Source organism: Pteropus alecto, unplaced genomic scaffold, assembly GCF_000325575.1.
Source record: "Pteropus alecto unplaced genomic scaffold, ASM32557v1 scaffold103, whole genome shotgun sequence".
NCBI lineage: Eukaryota > Metazoa > Chordata > Mammalia > Chiroptera > Pteropodidae > Pteropus > Pteropus alecto.
This window is the reverse complement of record NW_006436288.1, coordinates 14,175,346-14,195,250: the sequence shown is the minus strand read 5'-3', so window position 1 is coordinate 14,195,250 and position 19,905 is coordinate 14,175,346. Positions and strand designations below refer to the sequence as shown.

The 19,905-nt window shown below is 36.1% G+C and overlaps 1 protein-coding gene across 3 annotated transcripts in view; it reads right to left on the bottom strand.

Annotated features, from left to right (window-relative positions):
* FGD4 (FYVE, RhoGEF and PH domain containing 4) overlaps window positions 1-19,905 on the bottom strand; it is a 170,463-nt gene that overhangs the window by 23,674 nt on the left and 126,884 nt on the right. For 2 of the 3 annotated variants that reach the window (XM_025047420.1, XM_006912731.3), the window contains exons 4-7: window positions 17,758-18,262; window positions 4,911-5,000; window positions 2,918-3,063; window positions 2,312-2,468 (exon numbers count right to left, since the gene is read on the bottom strand). In XM_025047420.1, the coding sequence (XP_024903188.1) occupies window positions 2,312-2,468; window positions 2,918-3,063; window positions 4,911-5,000; window positions 17,758-18,262 (898 nt within the window). Of the gene's footprint in view, window positions 1-2,311; window positions 2,469-2,917; window positions 3,064-4,910; window positions 5,001-7,006; window positions 7,225-17,757; window positions 18,263-19,905 lie in introns of those variants that run through there. The other variant, XM_025047421.1, reaches the window with a different exon arrangement.

Sequence of the window (19,905 nt, the reverse complement as noted above, 5' to 3'; positions counted from 1 at the left end):
AAGAAAGATATAAAAATTAGGTTAGCCTACGAACTAAAAACTCACTGTAATACAAAACTTTCATCAAGCTCAGCCATTCCCTACAAAGTGTGGTCTGCGTATCACCTACATTAGATGTATCTGGAGTGCTATTAAAAATAGAAATTTTGAACCCCATTCCAATCTACGAAGCTACAATCTTGGAGGCAAGGGTCTGGGCATATGTGTTTAAAAACACCCCAGATTCTTCCGTTAAAGTTTGAGGACCACCAAATCCAGTGTAAGAACAGAAAGAAAAATCAAGCAGAATTTTAAGCAAGAAATTCGATTGCTAGTAATCTTTTCAATTAGTCACTGTAAGGGTTTGTGAGGTCACATTATTAAATCATACTCAGAAATTTTCAAAAGAAACATCTAATTAATGAGCTTCACTAAGCACAACCGTATTAAATGACTTTGTTCTCAGCAGAAACTATTTCATAATAAGGCTACCATAAATGTCATTTCCTTTGAACTTAAAAAAAGACTCTACAAAGAAGAATGACAAGATCTGAGCATTTCATTATCTGTCAGAATAAGTTTAATTTTGCATTAGGTCATGGCATTCTTTTCCATTAGAAACCAAACTCTATAAGGAGAGCTCCTTTTCTTAGGAAAAAAAAAATCAAGTCTATAATATTTACTTTCAATAAGTCCTTAACATGAGAGGGAAAAGATTATTTTCAAAATGTGTTCTTTTCACATGAAACAAAGCAGGAATCTCTTTAAAATATTTATTGAACTCCTACCATGATCAAGGCACTGCAGGATATGAAAGATGTATTAAGACATGGTATTTCTATTTAAAGCAAACAAAAAAACTAAAAGCTTCACAGAGAAAGGAGAATTTAACATGAACTTTGATGATGGCAGGCTTTGGTGGGAAGAGAAGTGAGGAAGACTAGGAGGCAAGTGCAGAAAGAGGGCCATTGAAGAACAGGCCCAAGACAGTGGGATGTGAAACATATTCCGTAAAAGGGAACAACTGAATTTTGTTGGTAGCTAGTATATTTATAGGGAAACAGGGGATGAGGAAGAAATGGTAATCTGGAATAAGAATGTCCAGCTGGGTTTAGATTTGTTTCACCTAATGAAGGTTTTCACGCAGAGGAGTGATATCATTAGATCCAAGATCTATTAAAACCTTACTACAATATGGCGTAAGGAAGATGTGAGGAAACTAGTTTGGGTTTTATTATTGTAGGCCAGGACAAGTAAAAATGGCCTGACATTAGCCTAGAAGTCAGGGGTTAATGGCTTTTCTTAATTATTTACAGTTTATTAAAGAAATAAACCATTACAAGTTTAGCTATCTCATTTGATTTGCTCTAACAAACCTGTCGTGTCTGTGTATGTATGTATATACTGATATACAGTATATATTACTGATCCCAAAGTTTGTACATGAGGAAACTATGGCTCAGAGAAGTTAGGAGAGTTTTCTAAGGTCAAGCGACTGTAAGTGGCAGACTAGAATTCCAAACTAGGTTAGTCGATTCTCAATCTACCACTCCTTTCACAACCCTATCATTTCCTCATGATATGGAGAACACAGACATTGAAAGAATAGAATTTTAAGGTTTGATAAAACAATAATGACCACCATCACCATCGTGTAGTGAAATATGCAACAATCTCCATGGTAAGCACCTTGAATGTATGATCTCGAAGGCAAATATAGAGCATGAGGAAACAAAAAAGGCCGCAGTCAAGGAGCAATAGTATCCCCACACCAAGAATCTTATGTGATCTAAAAAGTTCCTTTTCAATATTTAACCGTTAACAAGGAACAGTTATTAACAATTTTAACTAGAGAATCAAATAGAAATTATTATGGTATGAAAATGTATTACCCAGGTTTGATAAAATTTTTTTAAAAAATCAGGATATAAAGTGACCAAAAAATAAATAAACAAATAAATAAATAAAGCCAGAATAATTATGTTTCCAAAATGTCAGAGTTAATAGGCAATCATTCATTTTATTCATTTATAGTCATTCCAACATCTCAACCTCTGAAAGAAAGCAAGAGGCACAGAACTAAATGGGAATTCACTTTTAAACTTATGTGGAGCCTGATAAAACCAAACTCTCCAGGTCTCAAAAGCAAATGGAAAATGTATTGCTCAGCACATGGCATATGCTCAATGAATACTTTAACTTTGCAGAGATGATTTCTGCATAATTCAGAATAGAATGGAATTTGGATAGGTGTCTCAGATTTCTCATCTAAATTTTAGATCTACAAGACCGTATAATTTTTACCAACAAAATTGTAAAAGAGTCCTATTACCTGAATTTCTTCCACTACTGATTTGAACTGGGGAATACGCTCTGTCATGTTTTTAACCAATTCCATTGCATTATCAAATCCCTTCACGTATTCTCCATACATCTTAAGGAATGGTGCCAATTTCTGAAGGATGTCACCAATTCTAGGGGTAGTTTCCCTGTACAAAATATAAAAACAAGTCATTAAGATTTCTTACAGAACGAGCGAATTCAAATGACATAATCACTTCTTTACACACACCCTGTGCTTTGTTAGATCCACTTTGCTGTGAGATTGGTAGAGAATAAAGGAAAGTAGAGAAGTTTAGGAATTAAAGAAGTTTAGGAATGACATAGTAAGAAGAGATGCTATGGAATTCTTGAAGCTCCAGATAACCGCTAATATCTTATCTCCACTAGTCAAAAGACGAGAGAGCAGAGATGCAGTCCCTTTGAACTAAAGCTGAAAATGTACCATGACTTCTATTAGTGGTCTTTAACATAAAAATTTAGCACAAATGTTTGGCTACAGTTCTGTGCAGCATTAGTATTTCAATTTAAAAGCTGAATAACACAGCACTTAATATAACCACCTTAAGACATATCACTTGCTATCTACTCCTCTTACCATTCTTGCATTCGTTTCTCCAGTTCTGGCAATAGGAATTTACTATGGAAGGCGTTTATTGATGAAATATTAGAAAAGATTTTATTCACCATCTCTGCTGGAAATGACCCTCGATTTGCTTCTTCCAATAGTTTGCAATAAAATACCTGAATAAGAAAACAAAGCAAACATTACATTGAATTTATTGGTTAACCACCTAGCACTGTGCTGGGCACATACTGGGTTCTTAATAACTTGATGAATAAATGGAAAAATTCATGGTTCAAGAAATCGATCATTTTTGAAATGTAAGAGTGAGTACGTGCTTTGATTAAGAAGAACAAGGAACCAGAATTAGGAAACTTTGACTCTAATCTAGGATATGCCTCTTTCTGTGAGATGTTAACCTTGTCTATGCCAGAGAATTTCCAGTTGAGGTTAACAGGGTTTACCCTTTCTGGAGATATAAAAAACTTTATATACACATAATAATTGTGGTATTTTCCACACCTGTTTATGTTTTGAATGACTTCTTTGGCACTTACTACATATTTCCTTTATTGTCATTTGTTGGCATAAATTTTATTTTCCCTTTTAAAACTGTATACTCCTTGGGGAAGGCGGACATCATAATTTAGTCTCCACACTAGAAAAAGTGCTTAATAAATATTTGGTCAATGGATGAACAAAAGACTATTTCAGTTCTCAGATGTTTTCTTGTCTTTTAGTAAAAAATAATAACGTGTAACTTAAAACACTGATATGAGGATAAAAAGATCTCCTATATGTAATAAGAGGTATCTTAAAGACAATAAAAAACATTTGCAGTCTTGGCTCTACTCCACTGGGGCTACTATACCTCTGGCCATTCTGTTAAGTGTAGGCAGAAAGAGGCCTGTTCCTTCATAAGAGGCCTGTCCAGGTGGTTGTTAATTTTCTAAATTCACCTCCACTGCATTTTCTTGGGAGGCAAAAAGAACACAAAATTATGTCCTTAGAGACTCCAATAGATAAGATATTGTACTAATTTAGACTCTAAAATCCTAAAAGGCAAGCAACAATAGCTGAACAAACTAATACGGCTGGGGGGTGGGGGAAAGGCGGGAGGGACCACAATTCAGTAAGAGGAAAAGACACATTTCCACTACAGGAACACCTAAAAGTTTCAGTTCTGTGATCCCCATGAGGAGAAAAGTTGTTTCAAAAGCACAAACTCAAAATAAATTGGTGGGCAACTTTCTCTTCTAATAAGAGCAGTCTAAATTAGCAGACAATCTACCAAATATCTGGTTCTTTTATCACTGAAACAGGATTAAGAGGCCTTAGTTTTCAAGTGTTATTCTTCTGATGCATATTAAAACTTCCCTTGCAAATGTACATTTGAAATAATACTCGAGGCTCTACGATGACGTAAGTAAAAGATGTGATAAAGTAGATTCACATATTCAACAAATATAAATATTGACTGTGCAACTTTATGCCAGGCAATGTATTAAACGTTTCATACAAGGCTGAACTAGTGAACTCTAAAAATTCCTTCTGGCTCCATGAATGCAGTAATTCAGATCCCTCACGCAGGGCTGAAGAGCAAACGAGTCAAACAGGATCAGTGATGTATTCATGTTAGCATTAGAAGCACCAGTCTCTTAAAGTATAACGAATGCTAGCATGGCTTCTGGAATCACAATAAATGGTCAAGAAACGGATTAGTGGTTAGGATTGAAAATAAAGATAAAGGCTCTTGTAACTTGTACAGAGAGTCCTTCAATCTGTTCTTTATGAAGTATAAAACCTTTATACCCAGTGCATTCACTTATACTGACAAAGCTGACAATGTTAGAAATTTCCTTTCACTGGCCAAGAATGGTCAGGCCTTTCGTGTAGTTTCTAAAACTAAATTACTAATGTGCTCGCTTCAGCAGCACTTATACTAAAACTAAATTACTAAGTTTAATTACTAAATTAAAATATACAGTACCAAAAAATAAAACAATTATGAAAGGGAAAATACTACCTGATCTAAGAGGTCAAGTCGGTTGACATAAGCTCTTTCTGTAAGCAAAAGTTCATTGGCTATTTTGTGAAGTTTTTGCTCATCTGTCTCCTAAAAATAGAATAGATATTCACATGTTAGAAAATAAAGCTTGGATAATATTTCCAAAGTAATAAACACCTTATCAAATTGTTTGATAAAAACAGTTTTCTAAAGCTTCTCAGGTACCCAATTCCTTACAGCCATCAAGGAGTATTTAAACAGAAATGAACTAAATTATAAATGGAATTATTTAGTATGTGCCTTTTGAGTCTTGCTTCTTTCACTTATCAAAATGATCTGAGATACATCCATGTTGTTATTATCAGTAGTAATTGTTCTTTTCAAGCTCCCAGTTTCATTCTAATAGCAGTGATGTATCTTTTTGATTTGCACTAGTTCTGACAAATATCCTTAAAGAAAACAATCTAGCAGAACTTGTGACATGGCTATCTTTTATGAGTCAGAGAGAAGTCATTAACCAACAGGTCACACTGTCTATTATTGCTACACAATGAAGTCACCCCTGAGGTCTTCCACATCCTAGGGATCACAGATAGGATGCTTATAAGAAACAATCTTTTGCTGACTGCAAATCATACTTTAGCTGAACATGGCAAATTGTGGGTATCCTGGTCATTTTGTGCAAAATCCAAGGGGATGCCAGCAGTTATTAGCAAAAGCTATATTCCTTTCACACAGATGGTTTTCTAAGATTAGGTCCCTGACCTTGCCAAAGCCAACACAAAGATAAGCAAAAGCAAGCTTGCTGACACAGTTTAATCACTCACATATAGGTTTGCGAAAAGTTACTAGGAATTTTGTGGTTGAGGTCAGAAAAATCACTGACTCATGAAGTCTTGTTCTAGGTTTATCATAACAATAATATCACCAACTAACACCTATTCACTGATTGCTGGTGTGCCAGACACTGATATGAGTATTTTACATAAATTGACTAATCTTTACAACAACTCTATAAAACAGGTATCATTATTATTTTTATCTTGCAGGCAGCACATATACACAACAAAACGAAGAGGCCAAGGTCACAGTTAGAAGGTAACTGAATTAGATTCTAATCTGTGGTATGTGATTTGTAACTATTCAGTAAGTAGTTGGCTCTCACTCTAATCCTCCTTTGCAATAAAAAAACAAAGCTGTATTAAATGCCTACAAGTGAATGGACTAGCAAAATACCAACTGTCCACTTTGAAAATGAATGTGACTCCTACTATGAATTTTAATTTACACATTATTTTTCCAACAAAAATTCTACCTAGACTCTTCAGCATTTTCGTAATAAATATCAGGTATAAAAAATTGTCATTTTGATATAATAGTATGACGGCTTCCAACTTTAAAAAAATTAATTTAGTTACTAAAAATTAGTTTAGTTACTGAAACTAATCTATCAGTACATTTAGGGAGAAATATATGATCCCTCCGCATGCACAAGGCTCTCACTACTCTATCAGACTTATGCTTAAATAACAAAGTAGTTTTAAAATTGCTGACACACTGAAGCTTTAGCCTGATTTTTTTTAAATAGTTAAATAGGTAAAGTTGTACACCGTTTCATACTATCTGCCACTCAATAGTATATAACCATTATTTTATAGTTAGCACTTTACTAAGAAGTCATTTATTCTTGTGATTCTTTGGAAAACCATAACAGTTACACAATATTGATTTAATAAATAATCCTATTTGCTTCTATTGGAAGCTAATACACAGGCTTGACTTTTCAGGATAATAATAAATATGGTATTTAAAAAGCATCTTACTTTCGGTATCTCTCCATATAAGGATTTTTTTTCACTTGAAAGCTGCTTCTGAGTTTTTCTGCCTCAAACAAAAATATGTTGAGTATACCTAAAGTACCAGAATCAAAAAAGTAAGATACACTCTTACAATAATAGATTATCCAATTTATTCTTTTCTGCTTCTCTCTTCTCTCTGCTTAATGCACTTCCTAGGTTGTTACTGTGCCCCCTTTACATCCCCAGTAAACCTTTCGTAGAGACCTGTTCCATTCTCACTGGGGTTAGGTTCACTCTACTTATTTGTCACTGTACCTGCTGGCCCATGACTGTGCTGCAGTGTCAGTTCTGCCTCCTTATTTGCAGATGTCACCAGCTCCTGCAGCTCTTTTCAGACCTTTTGACATGACGCTTCCATGGCAGGAGCTGAGACAACCGCCCCCCCTGCCCCCGACTGCATCTCACAGAGTTTATTAACTGGATAGGCAGAAAATGCTTGTATGGAGCCAGTGAATCATTCTGCAAAATCTTAGTGCCACATGCCCTGCCACATGCCTCAAAACCACCAAGTGGGGGAACAGATATTTTGGAAAGAATTTTGTAAACGCTAATGAACAATTACAGTTTCCTGAAAGATGCTTTAAGGGCAAAATCTTCAATTACTTTAAAATGAATCAGACATTGGCATTATGCTTTATAACTTCAATTATGCTTTATAACTCTTCAGTACATGTTCTCATGTGATTTCTTTTTAAACAGGAAGATTTTTTTTCTAAAAGCACTGAATGAAAATTACTAAAAGTTCATACAGCCTTTCCCATATATTTATGAGATGTTATATTGAAAACAATATGTATATAAATTATCAGGATTTTATAGGACCAGAATGAATGCTCCATGGAGAAAGATGTGGCTTTGTGTAAATACATGTATCTCAGAGCTCCCTTATAACAAGATCAGTCAGTCAACTTAGGGAATAAACACTTGATTTTGTACCATAATCACGATATGCATCAAAATATTGATTGGCATTTTTAATGTATTTCCAGACATCAAAGTCTTTAATATGGCTCCAGGTGATAATCTAAAATTAGATCACAGTGATAGTTGAACGTCACATAATTGGCCTATCACTTCAAAAAGCTTCTTAAAATCTCTAACTTGAGTTAGACACCTACATTCCAGTACCTTTTCTCATTATACTATGGAGCAGGGAAATCAAGTGAAGCTATCGTAAGTGAAAGACAGTGATACACTCCACTATTTATTGACTTCTTACTGTGTCCTAGGTACTATTCTAAGTGCTTCACATGAATTACCTAATATAATTCTCATAATACCCCCATGAAGCAAGTGGCTGTGTTTTTGTGAGGCTGGGTAACCTGCCCTAAGTCATACAGCTAGTAAGTGACTGAGCCAGGTTTTAAATCCAGATCTGTGAAAACAAAGTTCATGCTGTTATAGCCTTTTACTAAGAGAACTTCCTCTAGATTTGGGGAGCAAGAAAATGAGAAGGTAAGGGAATAAAAGAGATTTTGTGTTTGATTAAGATCATGTAATAATGCTATAAGTAAGGTCACCTGGTCTCGGAGATTTGCAATCAGTGAAAAATTTATCGCCAGGTGTACATTATAAGAAAAAAAGAATACTCACTATGACACATAAACATTATTCCTTTCCTAGTGCTTTATAATAGAAAGTCACAGGCATGATCCTTCAGGGAGCCTTGGGAGCAAAGTCCAAGCCTACCCTTGACCGAGCACCAATATTTTCTCAATCTTATGTCCTCTACACTATTTACTCAATTCAAAACAGGAGGGCAGGTGAGGGAGAGCTTTTTATCTGAAAGTTTTAATTACATCCCTTTGCGATAAGTTGGGGGAGGAGGGAGAAAGAGAGCTTGCACCTGACAAGGACAATTTGATTATGTGCACAAGGTCAGACAGGAAGTAAGTGGCAGCAAAGAGAAATCTTTGTTCTTCTACTCAGTTTACTATACATTAGACTAACCTGTCCTTTGGTTTTACAGAAATTAAAAATCAGAAATCAAGAAGAACTGAATAAACACAATCAATAACTGAATTCACCTATCCCAAGTCTAGCCAGAACATCAAAGAAATCAGATCGTTTATAAATATTTCTGATGACAATTCCCTGGAGTTAAAACCTTGTACATACAAATAAGTACTTTGTGGTAAAAGCCTATGGTTTTTAAGCAAGAGACAAACAAAATACAGGACACCTACATTAAAAAGAGGCACACAAACTTACCTTTGAGCATTGCACAAGAGAGCACACCTCAGTTTATAATGGAAATGATAGAAGGTTCTGGAATATTCACCAGGTGGGATATGTTGAATTTTGAACCTATTAAGGGACATCTCAGGTCATAAGTCTATTCATCTTGACTTATAAATGAGGAACTAGGATTTTATTTTATGTTTATTTAGAAAATACACAGCTCATATTATGTTTCAAGGCACTGTTCCAAGTCTTTTACAACTATTAAATGATTTATGCCTTGTAACAATGTTATGAGGTAGGTATTTTGCAGATGAGGAGACTGGGTACAGAGATGTTTAAGAGATCTGCTCAAAGTCACACAGCTAGTGTGGCTGGGCTGAGATTCAAACCCAGAGAGTCTGGCTCTTGCACCTGTCTTCCTGACTACCAGGTTATGGTGTATTGTTTTCTTTATGTTTTTGTAATCCATGTACAACAACTGCTATATTTTCAAGATCTGACCTTCCCATTTCTCTCACACCCATGCTAAACTGATCTATATGTGTATCGTGACCTCCATGCTCCTGACTTTCCCAAAGCTTCTGGTTCATGGCAATATTGTCGAAGCCTTGATTCTGTTAGCCCCTCGTTCTCTTGGCAATGCTCACTTGCTGATCCCAGCTCACTCCCATTATAGGTTTGGTTCTTCTCTTTCTTGAGTTCCAGGCCATGTAGCAATGCCAGAGAGACTGTAGGCTAATCCCACTATCTTTGACCTGGGCTCTCAGTGTCATAGTCACAAGTTATCACAAGAGCTAACTTTCTCCACTGTCCTCAAGCTCCAAGCCCCACCTCTAGTTTAGGACATCTCATTGGCCTCTACGGGCACTTCCCAAATCAACAAGTACAGCACTAAGTCTCCAAGTCACCTCCGCACTGTGGTCTCTTCATACCTCACTGAGTTGCACACTCTCTGCCCGACTTCTCCATTTGTGCTCACAACAGGAATTCACCGTCTCAGCCACAATCCGGAACCTTAGCTTTATCTTTGAGCTCTCCTTTCCCCTGTACCTTATGGTAGTGTAAGCAATAGTCATTTATTTATCGTGATCCTCCTTCTCAACTGTTAGTTTCCAATTTGTACTCACTGCAGTGTCTTGAACATAGTATACATGCAATATAAATCCACTCAATTTAACTTGATTACCCAGGTTCACTAGCTAGTGAGCTGTAATGTCTCAGTAAAGGCCTAGGTCTCCAGGTTAACTCCTAGTTCCATATTCTAAATGATAACTGTCCACAGGAACTTACCAACACTCTCATGTCCTCCCCGCTCTCAAGCCCACTGGTTCTCACGACACTGCTCTCCCTTCTTCTTTTTCCTCTCAAATAATTCACTGTGTTCTCCTTTTGATTATGTTTGTGCTTTTTGGGCTCAGTCCTTGGCTTTCTTTCTGTTCATACACATTTTATTTTTGTTTATTTTTATTATTCTATATTAGTTTCAGGTATATAGTACAATGGCTAGACATTCATGTAATTTATGAAATGATTCCCCTCGATTACTCTAGCACCCATCTGGCACACCACACAACCATTACAATAACATTGACTATATACCCTATGCCAGGGGTCCCCAATCCCCAGTAGGAGGTGAGTGGCAGATGAGCGAGCAAATCTTTACCTGTATTTGCAGCCGCTCCCCAGCGCTAGCATCACCGCCTCGGCTCCACCTCAGATCATCAGGCATTAGATTCTCAAAGGAGCACCGGTCCCTGGTGCCAAAAAGGTTGGGGACCACTGCCCTATGCTATATTCTAAATCCCCGTGACTGTTTCGCAACTACTGATTTGTTCCTACACATTTTATTGTGGCAGTATTAATCACACCCTCATGTACATCCTCTTATAGTCTTATTTCCTTTCCTGAGCTCCAGATTCATATTTCCATTTGCTTAAGTAACATCTCCAAATGGGTATCTTGTAGGTGTCGTAAACGTAGCCGTACAAAACTAACCTAATTAACAACTCTACTCCCTCCTCTCATTCCAAACACAATTACCTTCTTTCCTGTCTGCCACCTCAATTATTTCATTAACATGTTAGAAAAATGAGGCCTAGAAAGTGATGTAAGGGTGCCATGTCCAAAGTCACCTCGCAGGTAAGTGACCAAGCTGGGCTTTGAACTCTTCTCTTTAATTTAAAGCCTTTATCTTTAATCAGTAAACAATAATGTCTCCAGAAAATCCTATTTTTGGTTTAGACATCTTCATCTGGACATCTCAGAATTCTCACAAATTCAGTATGTCTAAATCCAATTAATTTTTGTGCCCCCAAATATGTCGCTCCTTCTATTTCCTTGTAGTTCAATAAATGGCACACCATCTGCCACTTCATCTAAGCTAGGAGCTGAACATGACTCACTCCTACATCTAGTCACAGCATCCTCGGAAATCCCTCTTTCTGGTCCTAAAACCCTCTGCTGCAGCCAGGACCTCATCCTTGCACACCTGGACTACTGCAGTAATTTATTATGTACTCGGCTCCATCTGTTTTCCCTTTTATCTGACTCATTTTTCTAAAACCCACAGATGTATGATCATGTCACTTCCACACTTTAATTAAGTGCCTCTGAGGCCAGATAGTATCAGGCTTATGGAAAGTTTGAAATAACATGGGAAAATGCCTACGTTTAATCCAACAAAACAGGATGCAGAATGACCATACATTAGGCTATCGAATATGTTTTTATAAAGAAAATTAGCAAAGAAAAATAAGTTGGACTGTTAAATATCAAAGCAGCTCTTTCTGAGTGGTAAAACTATGAGTGATTTTTGTATTTTTTTATGATTTGCTGCATTTCCCTGATTTTCTAAGAGAATTATTAATTTTTATTAAGACTTCTAAAAATCTTTTTTAAAGTTCTCCATTGCTTTCAGGGGAAAAAAAATAATATAACATAGGCAGTAAAATCCATTGCAATTTGTCCTTAGCTTACATCTTCTTTTTACGCCTATCCTTCTACACTCACACTCATTTCTCTAGACCTCCGGCCTCTTATTATGAGGCCAAAAATACCCCTAAATATGGCATCTACCCTCTTGCCTCTTGCTTCCACTCTTTTCTCACACTTTCCCGCTGCCTAGATGCATTCCTGTTCCCTACTTCGCCCCACTCTCATCTGTTTTGGACCACCCAACAACCTTCTACTCTTTCTTCAAGCCCACTTCAACTGCTTCTCAGCAGCCTGCCCCTCAGCAGCCTACCCCTCAACCAGCCCTCCTCCAGGCACAATTGTTTCCTCATGGTGTTTCTGAAGTATATTATGTACCACATTATGGCGATTTACTTAAGTTTCTCTCCCCTTGGTAGACTGAAACTTTGCGGGCAGGGCCTGACTTGTTCATTTGTTTCTAGCAACTCTAGTGAACCTGGCACACTGAAATTTCAAACTGAACAAAGAGGTGGTTTTTTCAGGAACAGGTTCTTGGAAGTTCTTGTTTTTCTCATTTCTCTTTCTTATACTTTTCCAACTTACTAAATGGAGACACCACAAAATAAAAAAGTTTCTGAGTTTACCACTCATTTTTAAGTGAATAAAGAAAAGCTATCTGCAAGATTTTTATGAACTATCCATATAGTTAACGGGGCGACTTTTCCATTATCTTACACATTGTTTTAAGACTCCTACAACTTTGGTTGGAGCTTTCATTATAATAACAGCAACGACAAAGGCTGATAAGTCAAGCTGGATAATGTCTTTGCTGTGCTGTCTTTAGCTTTCTTAGAATTAAAGCTGATTTGGCAAGAGAAGAAATATCTAAGGAGTAATTTACTATTTGTCTTCAAATCTAAGAAGACCTCAATAGTTTTCCTATGATTCAAGAAGTGAACCCAAAGAAATTTAAAGCTTTACTAAAAAAAAGAACTTTTTGCCCATCATATGAAATGGATAATAAACTAAGATAAACATTGTTTTAACTCTCAGTAAAATAATGATAATCACACATTATAGCATTTAAAATTAATCAATAATTTTAAGAATTATAATTCAACTTAGGGAAAATTGACAGAAAAGAGGAAAAGTAAGTGAACTTGGATTATAGAACTTGTTTTCTATTCACAGCTTACTTCCGATTTGATTCTTTGTCATTATTTTCCCTAGGAGATGATTACGTTCTTAATTTTTATTTGAATATGTTCAAAAGTTATAAACCCTCAAAGCTTATATAATAATATAGTAAATAAAATGGTAGTTAAAAAAAACAGAAATAACTAAGAAATAAACATTGAAGTTTTTTTTTTTTTTATAAGAATGTTCCTGTAAGTTCCTATTTTGTGGATACCTCCTTCTTCATCTATCCGCCACTTTATTATACAATTTCTTTCATTTTTGGTAAAATGAAAGATTAACTTAAAAAGAAATCTGTTTCTAGGGAGTGACATCATCAACATGGTGACATAGATTGTTCCTGACTTTGTTCCCCCTACAAGAAGAACAGCTAACAACTTATTCAAGAACAAGACACCACTGAGAGGATCCTAGCACATAGGGGTGAGGCATAAGCATCTCCCTGTACCACAGAGACCAAGATAGACTATATTGAAAGGGTGGCCTGGCACTACTGAACGCAGCTTGCCATATGCCTTTGATTTCACTGAGAGACATGCCATCTGCCACCACATTCAATAATGATTCTCCCCTCCTCTAAAAAAATATAGATGAAGCAAGAGAAGAGGTAAAAAATAAAAGAGAGGAATAACCCATCATGTAGTCTAGAATCTGGCCTGGTACTAGATTACCTCTGGTCACAAAGTCAAAGCTGGACAAGATCAACTAAACCCTCCCTTTTCTGTAAGCGATGAACTGAGTACAATGTGGCTCACACAGCATGGTTAGGGATATAAGTTTAGGAAAAAGTCTTTGGTATGAAAGTAAAAGCCAAAGATCTTAGGGCTATTTATATTTTAAAGGAGTTTTTGTCCAGGGGCTTGGATTAAAAAAAGGGAGAACTTGCTTCTACATGGTTAATTTATTTGTAAAACTTCAGTACTATTCTGGGGGTGTGGAGAAAGAAGAAAATGGCAAGAAATCAAAGACTTTGGGAGGATATACTTATATTAAGGAAAATACCTAAATCTATTTTGGTATTTTATTTTTTCAGGTATAAATTACCCCAGTGGATATTTTAACTTTATATAATAAAACTACTCTGATACAAAAATCTGTTTCTTATTGACTTGATAAAACTATTATTAGAGTTTTAATACATTGCTACTCTGAACTTATGTTGCCAATAACAGATTTGTTAAACTTTAGTCTTAAAAAGCTCACACCTACACACATTTACATTTGGCTTGCTGTATGAAATATAGAGGACAATAATAAATCTTAGAAAAATCTACTAATATAAGCCATTAATATATACACCGGATATTAAAAGTCTCATGAAAACTGACAGAATCTATGAATGCAGTATTCCACATTAGTGCATTTCTACTAAAGCTTATCCACTAAAACCTACAAATCTGAGAAAAGGGGACCATTTTTAATGAAATTCATTCTAAAATGTACCAACCCATTTGCCCAAGTCTCCTAATATAGTTTATAATATTTATAAAAACCTGATTTGTCATGCCAAACAGAAATTATATATTATTACAACCCTTCCTCTCCCAATGTCTTCAAGCATGCATGTCTGCATCCGCACAAAGGAGATACTCCTTTGTCTCCACCTTCCCTGGAACCTATGGGTTTTAATGTTCCCTTAAAACAACATCTCCCCTTTAGTAGATTTCAGTCTTGTAATCTGTGTAATACATGATTAACCTTAATTTAAAGATAGTGGTAATACCTTGTGAGTGAGAGATAAGGTATCGCAAAGTGTTCATTTTCCTTTGGTTCTGAGGTTTTAAAAAATATACTTGCTTATTTTGAGGTTTCTGGCTATGTTTTAGATCAATAGTGCTGCCAAAAGTTTAAACATTAGAAAAGTGTAGCATCGCTAAAGTGTGGCAGAGACAATAATTTCAATGAGGTAGGTGTTCTTTATCTTTACCTGGTAAAAATAACGATATTCGCCATCAAAAGGGATTCTTGGTCAAAATACATTGGATAATCAGTGAAACAGTTACGCAGACTGAGACGGTCCTCAATTATTAATAATGATTGTTCAAGATATATTTAAATATGTATCTACTTTTCTGAACCATCTCTATCGTTCTATTCTACTCTTACCTTTATCCCCAACCTCTAATACTCCCACTCTTGGTGGGCATTTAGGAAATGTCCATTAAATTTAATTCTGGTTTAAATGAAATTTATTTAAGACTATTTTGATGTAAATTTCTTTATCAAGTTATATAAAGATTGGAGTAATTTTTTTTCAATTATCTGCATAGTGAAACTCAAATATTCCATTACGTCTCAGAAGTTAAACACATTTGATAGTTTGAGAAGCAGCTAACAATCTAGAGGGCTATGCTAACAAAGGATATGCCTACATATAACAGCATAGAATTATTATATTATCACTGACAAGGGCCTTAAGATCATAATCAGTTCATAGCCTTTAACTAAAGGCACGAAGGATCTAATTGACTTGTTCAAGGTCATAATGCTACTTAGTGGGCAAGCCAGAAGGAACATCGAGATTTCCTGGTTCCAATTGTTTGGTTCAGTATGTATATTAACTTTATTTTTTAAGATTTCTTTTTTATTTTTAATTGTGGTAAAATGTATATAACATAAAATTTACCATCTTAACACTACTAACATTTATATTTGCACTTTAGAACCAGGAAAGGCAATGCAATAAACATCAGAGCAGCAAAGAAAAACACACTGTCACCACAGATAAATTAAATCCTAATACTCCTTTTTAGATGGGAGACGTGGTATTTGGATCAACAGCTCTGCAGAGAAAAATAAAATTTTTTTCCCCACACATATCATGTGCCATCCACTAATTAAATTCCCATTTAGGAGAAAGGCCAGATGTACTAATCTATGTTTCACTACTTTAATAGGAAAACTCTATTAAGTCTCTCCCAAACCAATAAGACTTATCTCTGAAAATATATACATAACATATGACAGGGGAAAAAAAGTAGTACCAAGAAACCACAGACATCATCACCGACTAAAATATTTCCTTTAATAAGAACGACTCTTACTGTTTTATAAACACTTGCTGGTGGTACCATCCCAAAGGTAAAAGGACAGATTTATGTCTCTAATTTCTTGTTCTAATTTTCTCTTCTGTTCACCACAGTTCAAACGGAGACACTAAAACTTATCACTATATCAAGATGTTAAGAGAATCACTTTGCAATGTCCTGTTTCTTTAATATTTTAGACATTACCAAGATGACTTTCTCCCACCCACTTCCTTAAACTTTCCCTGTGAAAGTCAGCATTTAAAATTAATTTACTAACCTCAAAAGTAAATAAATAAATAAATAGACCCGTGGTTCTTTGTCTAATTGGGATTCTTTTCAGGGTCAGTAGAAAATGTACCATAAAGTTTAAAGTTCTAAATACATCAATCAATTACTTTTTTACTCTAATATTTCAGTATCAATCCCTTTTAATTTCTGCCTACATTAATGTCAGTTAACATAGATTTAGGAGCTGGATTTGCCACTTATAAATTTTCCTATAATTATCAAACTTTCAATTCTCAACTCTTCTACATAGATTATTATTTAAAATTGGTAAGAGAGACCATGCAATGGAAGCTTTTTTCTTGTCTTCAGAGATGTAAACACCTATCTATTCCAGGTGTTGATGCTTATATTGCACCTTTGATCCAAGAAATTCCAAGTACTTTATAAAAGCCACATTTATCAATATTTCTAAAGCACTATACTGACATGAATGAAGAATACAAATGCAATGGTTTTATCACTGGAATTGTATCAAAGTTTCTACTGTGACACAAATAAATTATGACTATATTTCACCAGCAAATCAGCTCTGTTAGCACACGGGCAGAAACACTATTCAGGTGGTTCACCAAAACACTGCCCTCATTAGAAAGAATGTGAACTTCCCATTTGCCACAGTCTCACCTCTCTCTAGTATATTACTCATGGCTGTTACATTCATTGACATTTCTCACACTTAGGCATTATGTTTGTGACTTCTTGTATCGGGGACACAACACTGGCCTGTTAGTCAGGGCCCAGGGGATCTAGGCTGTTATGGTGACTCTAGAAAAATCACATCAACTTTCTGGGACTGCTTTTACTTCTATAAATGAATTGCTGAACTAAGATCACTTTCAAAGAGACTCTAAATTGCATATTAGTAAGAATTTCTTTTAAAAAATTAGAAGCCTGGAAGAAGTTATAGATATCTGTTGAATAATTTGTAAGTACTTCCATATTAGTACTTCCACATTAAATGTCCTTTCAAGAAACATTTGCTAGTACAAGTTAATGTTCCAGGTCTATTTCTTTTACTAGATTAGAAATGTCTGACAACAAAGATCATACAATTTCTTCTTGTTTAGCCTACAGATAATGGGGAGGCAGCCCTAAAACTTAGGGCAACAAAGAACATTTTCTTCCTGTGTAAATAAAAACAATGTCTGTGGTTTTCTCTATTGAAGTCTTCCCACTGTTCTAACTCTTGAAATCACAATAGATCAATAGAAACTACACAGAAGAAAAAGTGAAATATCTCCTAAGAGAGTAGGGAAAACACCCATTAGCAGCTACACTTGAAAACTGTTAAACTGGCGGCGAGGGTGATCTGACTCATTCATTTCACAGTGCTATGAAGTAGAATTTTAAAACAGTAGTGGTTCTTCCCACTTATGAGCTCATCTCATGCTTTACCTTCATCTCGTGGTGCTGGTCCAGCTGTTCCAGTTCCAAAGGGCTGTCTCCATTTTCCTTCTCTTGTATCTTGGCTTCTGTGTCTGCCTTTCCATCTTCCAGGAGGACTGGGCCTACACCTAGAGTCCTGCAGCCACTGTCAGAAGCATTTCCATCACAGTCGTTTATTGTGGGTGAGGCAGGGCCCGTGGTACTTGCATCTCTTTCTCCATTCACTAAGTGTGTGTCAAGCAAGGGTTCAGAAGTTTGAATAGGAGTACCTGGGCTATGGGTGCCTGCTTTATCCTGCTCATGTTCCTCCTGGTTTTGTGCTGCCGTAACACCGTTCGCCACACAAGTCTGTACTCCCTGAGTTGGATCCGGATCATTTTCCTGCTTCTGTGGTGGATGCAAGGGAAGGAGTTTTGGCTGAAGTGTGGCTGTCAGTCCATGCCTTCCTGGGGTCCTGGAAGCATTTATGTTCATGGCGGAATCCTTCTTCAAATCACCATAATTTGATAGTGTGCTAAAAGATAAAACACAAGGGAGGCATGACAACGTTTACCAGGACAAGTTCTAGAATAAAAACAAGTTTATACCAGCTAAAAAGAGATATTTAGTGAAGACATTCTTTCTCCCCTCTGATCCTTTTAGAAACATAGATAAGAATATTCCCTGTAGCTCTGTCTCTTGGAATGCTAACCACGCTTAAACATTTTAATAACGATGATAAGCCTGAGCTTTACCTGTATGCTCTGAAACATTTCCTCAGGCTATTTACCAATACTGATAGCATAGACTTAGATATGAGAAATATTTATATTTAATAAAACCATCTTTTCCCAAGATTTTTTTTTTTTTACTCCTCTAACATTTTAAAAACAAATATAATGAGCCCTTCATTTATAAACATGTTAGAAACCAAAAGTTATTTTTGTTTGGAAAATAGAATGTATAGTCTCAAAAACTTTATTACACATGCTGCCACAGCCTCTTATTTCTCTGCTTCCACCCCTGATCCCTTCCAATCTAGTCTCTCCAAGTCAGCTGTAGAGATGACATTCTGTGAGGGCTTCTCCACACACTTAAAGGTAAATTTGGCATCCTGACTGTGGCCTACTCTACTAGCCCTGGCCTCATTAAATTCCATTTCTCCTCATTCATTGTGCCCTTGCCATATCTGTCTCCTTGCTGTCCCCCAACTCCCAATAAGCAAATGTATGCATTAAAGGGCCTTTGAGCTGCTGCTCTCTCTGCCCAAGACAACCTTCCCCAAGACACTGGTGTGCTTTGCGTCTTCCCATCTTTCAGGTTTCTGTTCAGATGTCACCTTAAAGAGGCTTTCCTGGATTATGCTATCTATTACAGCACACTCCACCACTGACTACACATTTTCATTTTCTTTAAAACCTCTATTATTACTTGACATTATATAGAACCATAATAGTACGATGGAATCAAACTGCCAATATATTACAATGTTTCTATGAAAATATTTGTATAGTATTTTAATTTAAGATTCCTGGGAGAAAAAAAACATAAAACTCTGGCTGCAGTCTCAAAGAGATTCCTATGACCTAATGAAGAGAAAAGCTAAATATAGACAAGTACTCTTTGAGGGTGCAGAAAGTGCCTGTCTTGTTCTCTGCTTCACCCTACTTCTTAATACAGCACTTGCCATATGGAAAGTGCTCAATAAATACTCAAGTAATACCTGTGATCATGATAATGATTATGGCACTAAATCAACATTAGCACATTAGCAACTAACATTAAGTACCAGAATCTCTACTATGACCTTCATGTTGATTATCTTGTTTCATTCTCATAATAATTCCAAAATGTGGACCCTATAAACTGATATTTGTCTTTTAGGAGATTATATCCTTGGCCTAGATAATTTTCCTAGCAATCTTGGGAGATCTGAATCAAACTGTCTTCCTTTTCCTGGCCACATCCGTCCAGCAACCCGGTGGAAGGACCCCCCAGTAGTAGATCACCTGTACCAAACGTTAGGCTTTCTTAAGACTTCTGAAAAGGACTGTTTTGGATGAGAAGTGAGAATTTTCTGCAATAAGGGACATCCAGGGAATATGTGGGGGAGGGGGAGGGATAGGATGGGGCGGGAAGGTTAGTAAAAGCAGTGGTTCAACTAGCACGTAGGAGATT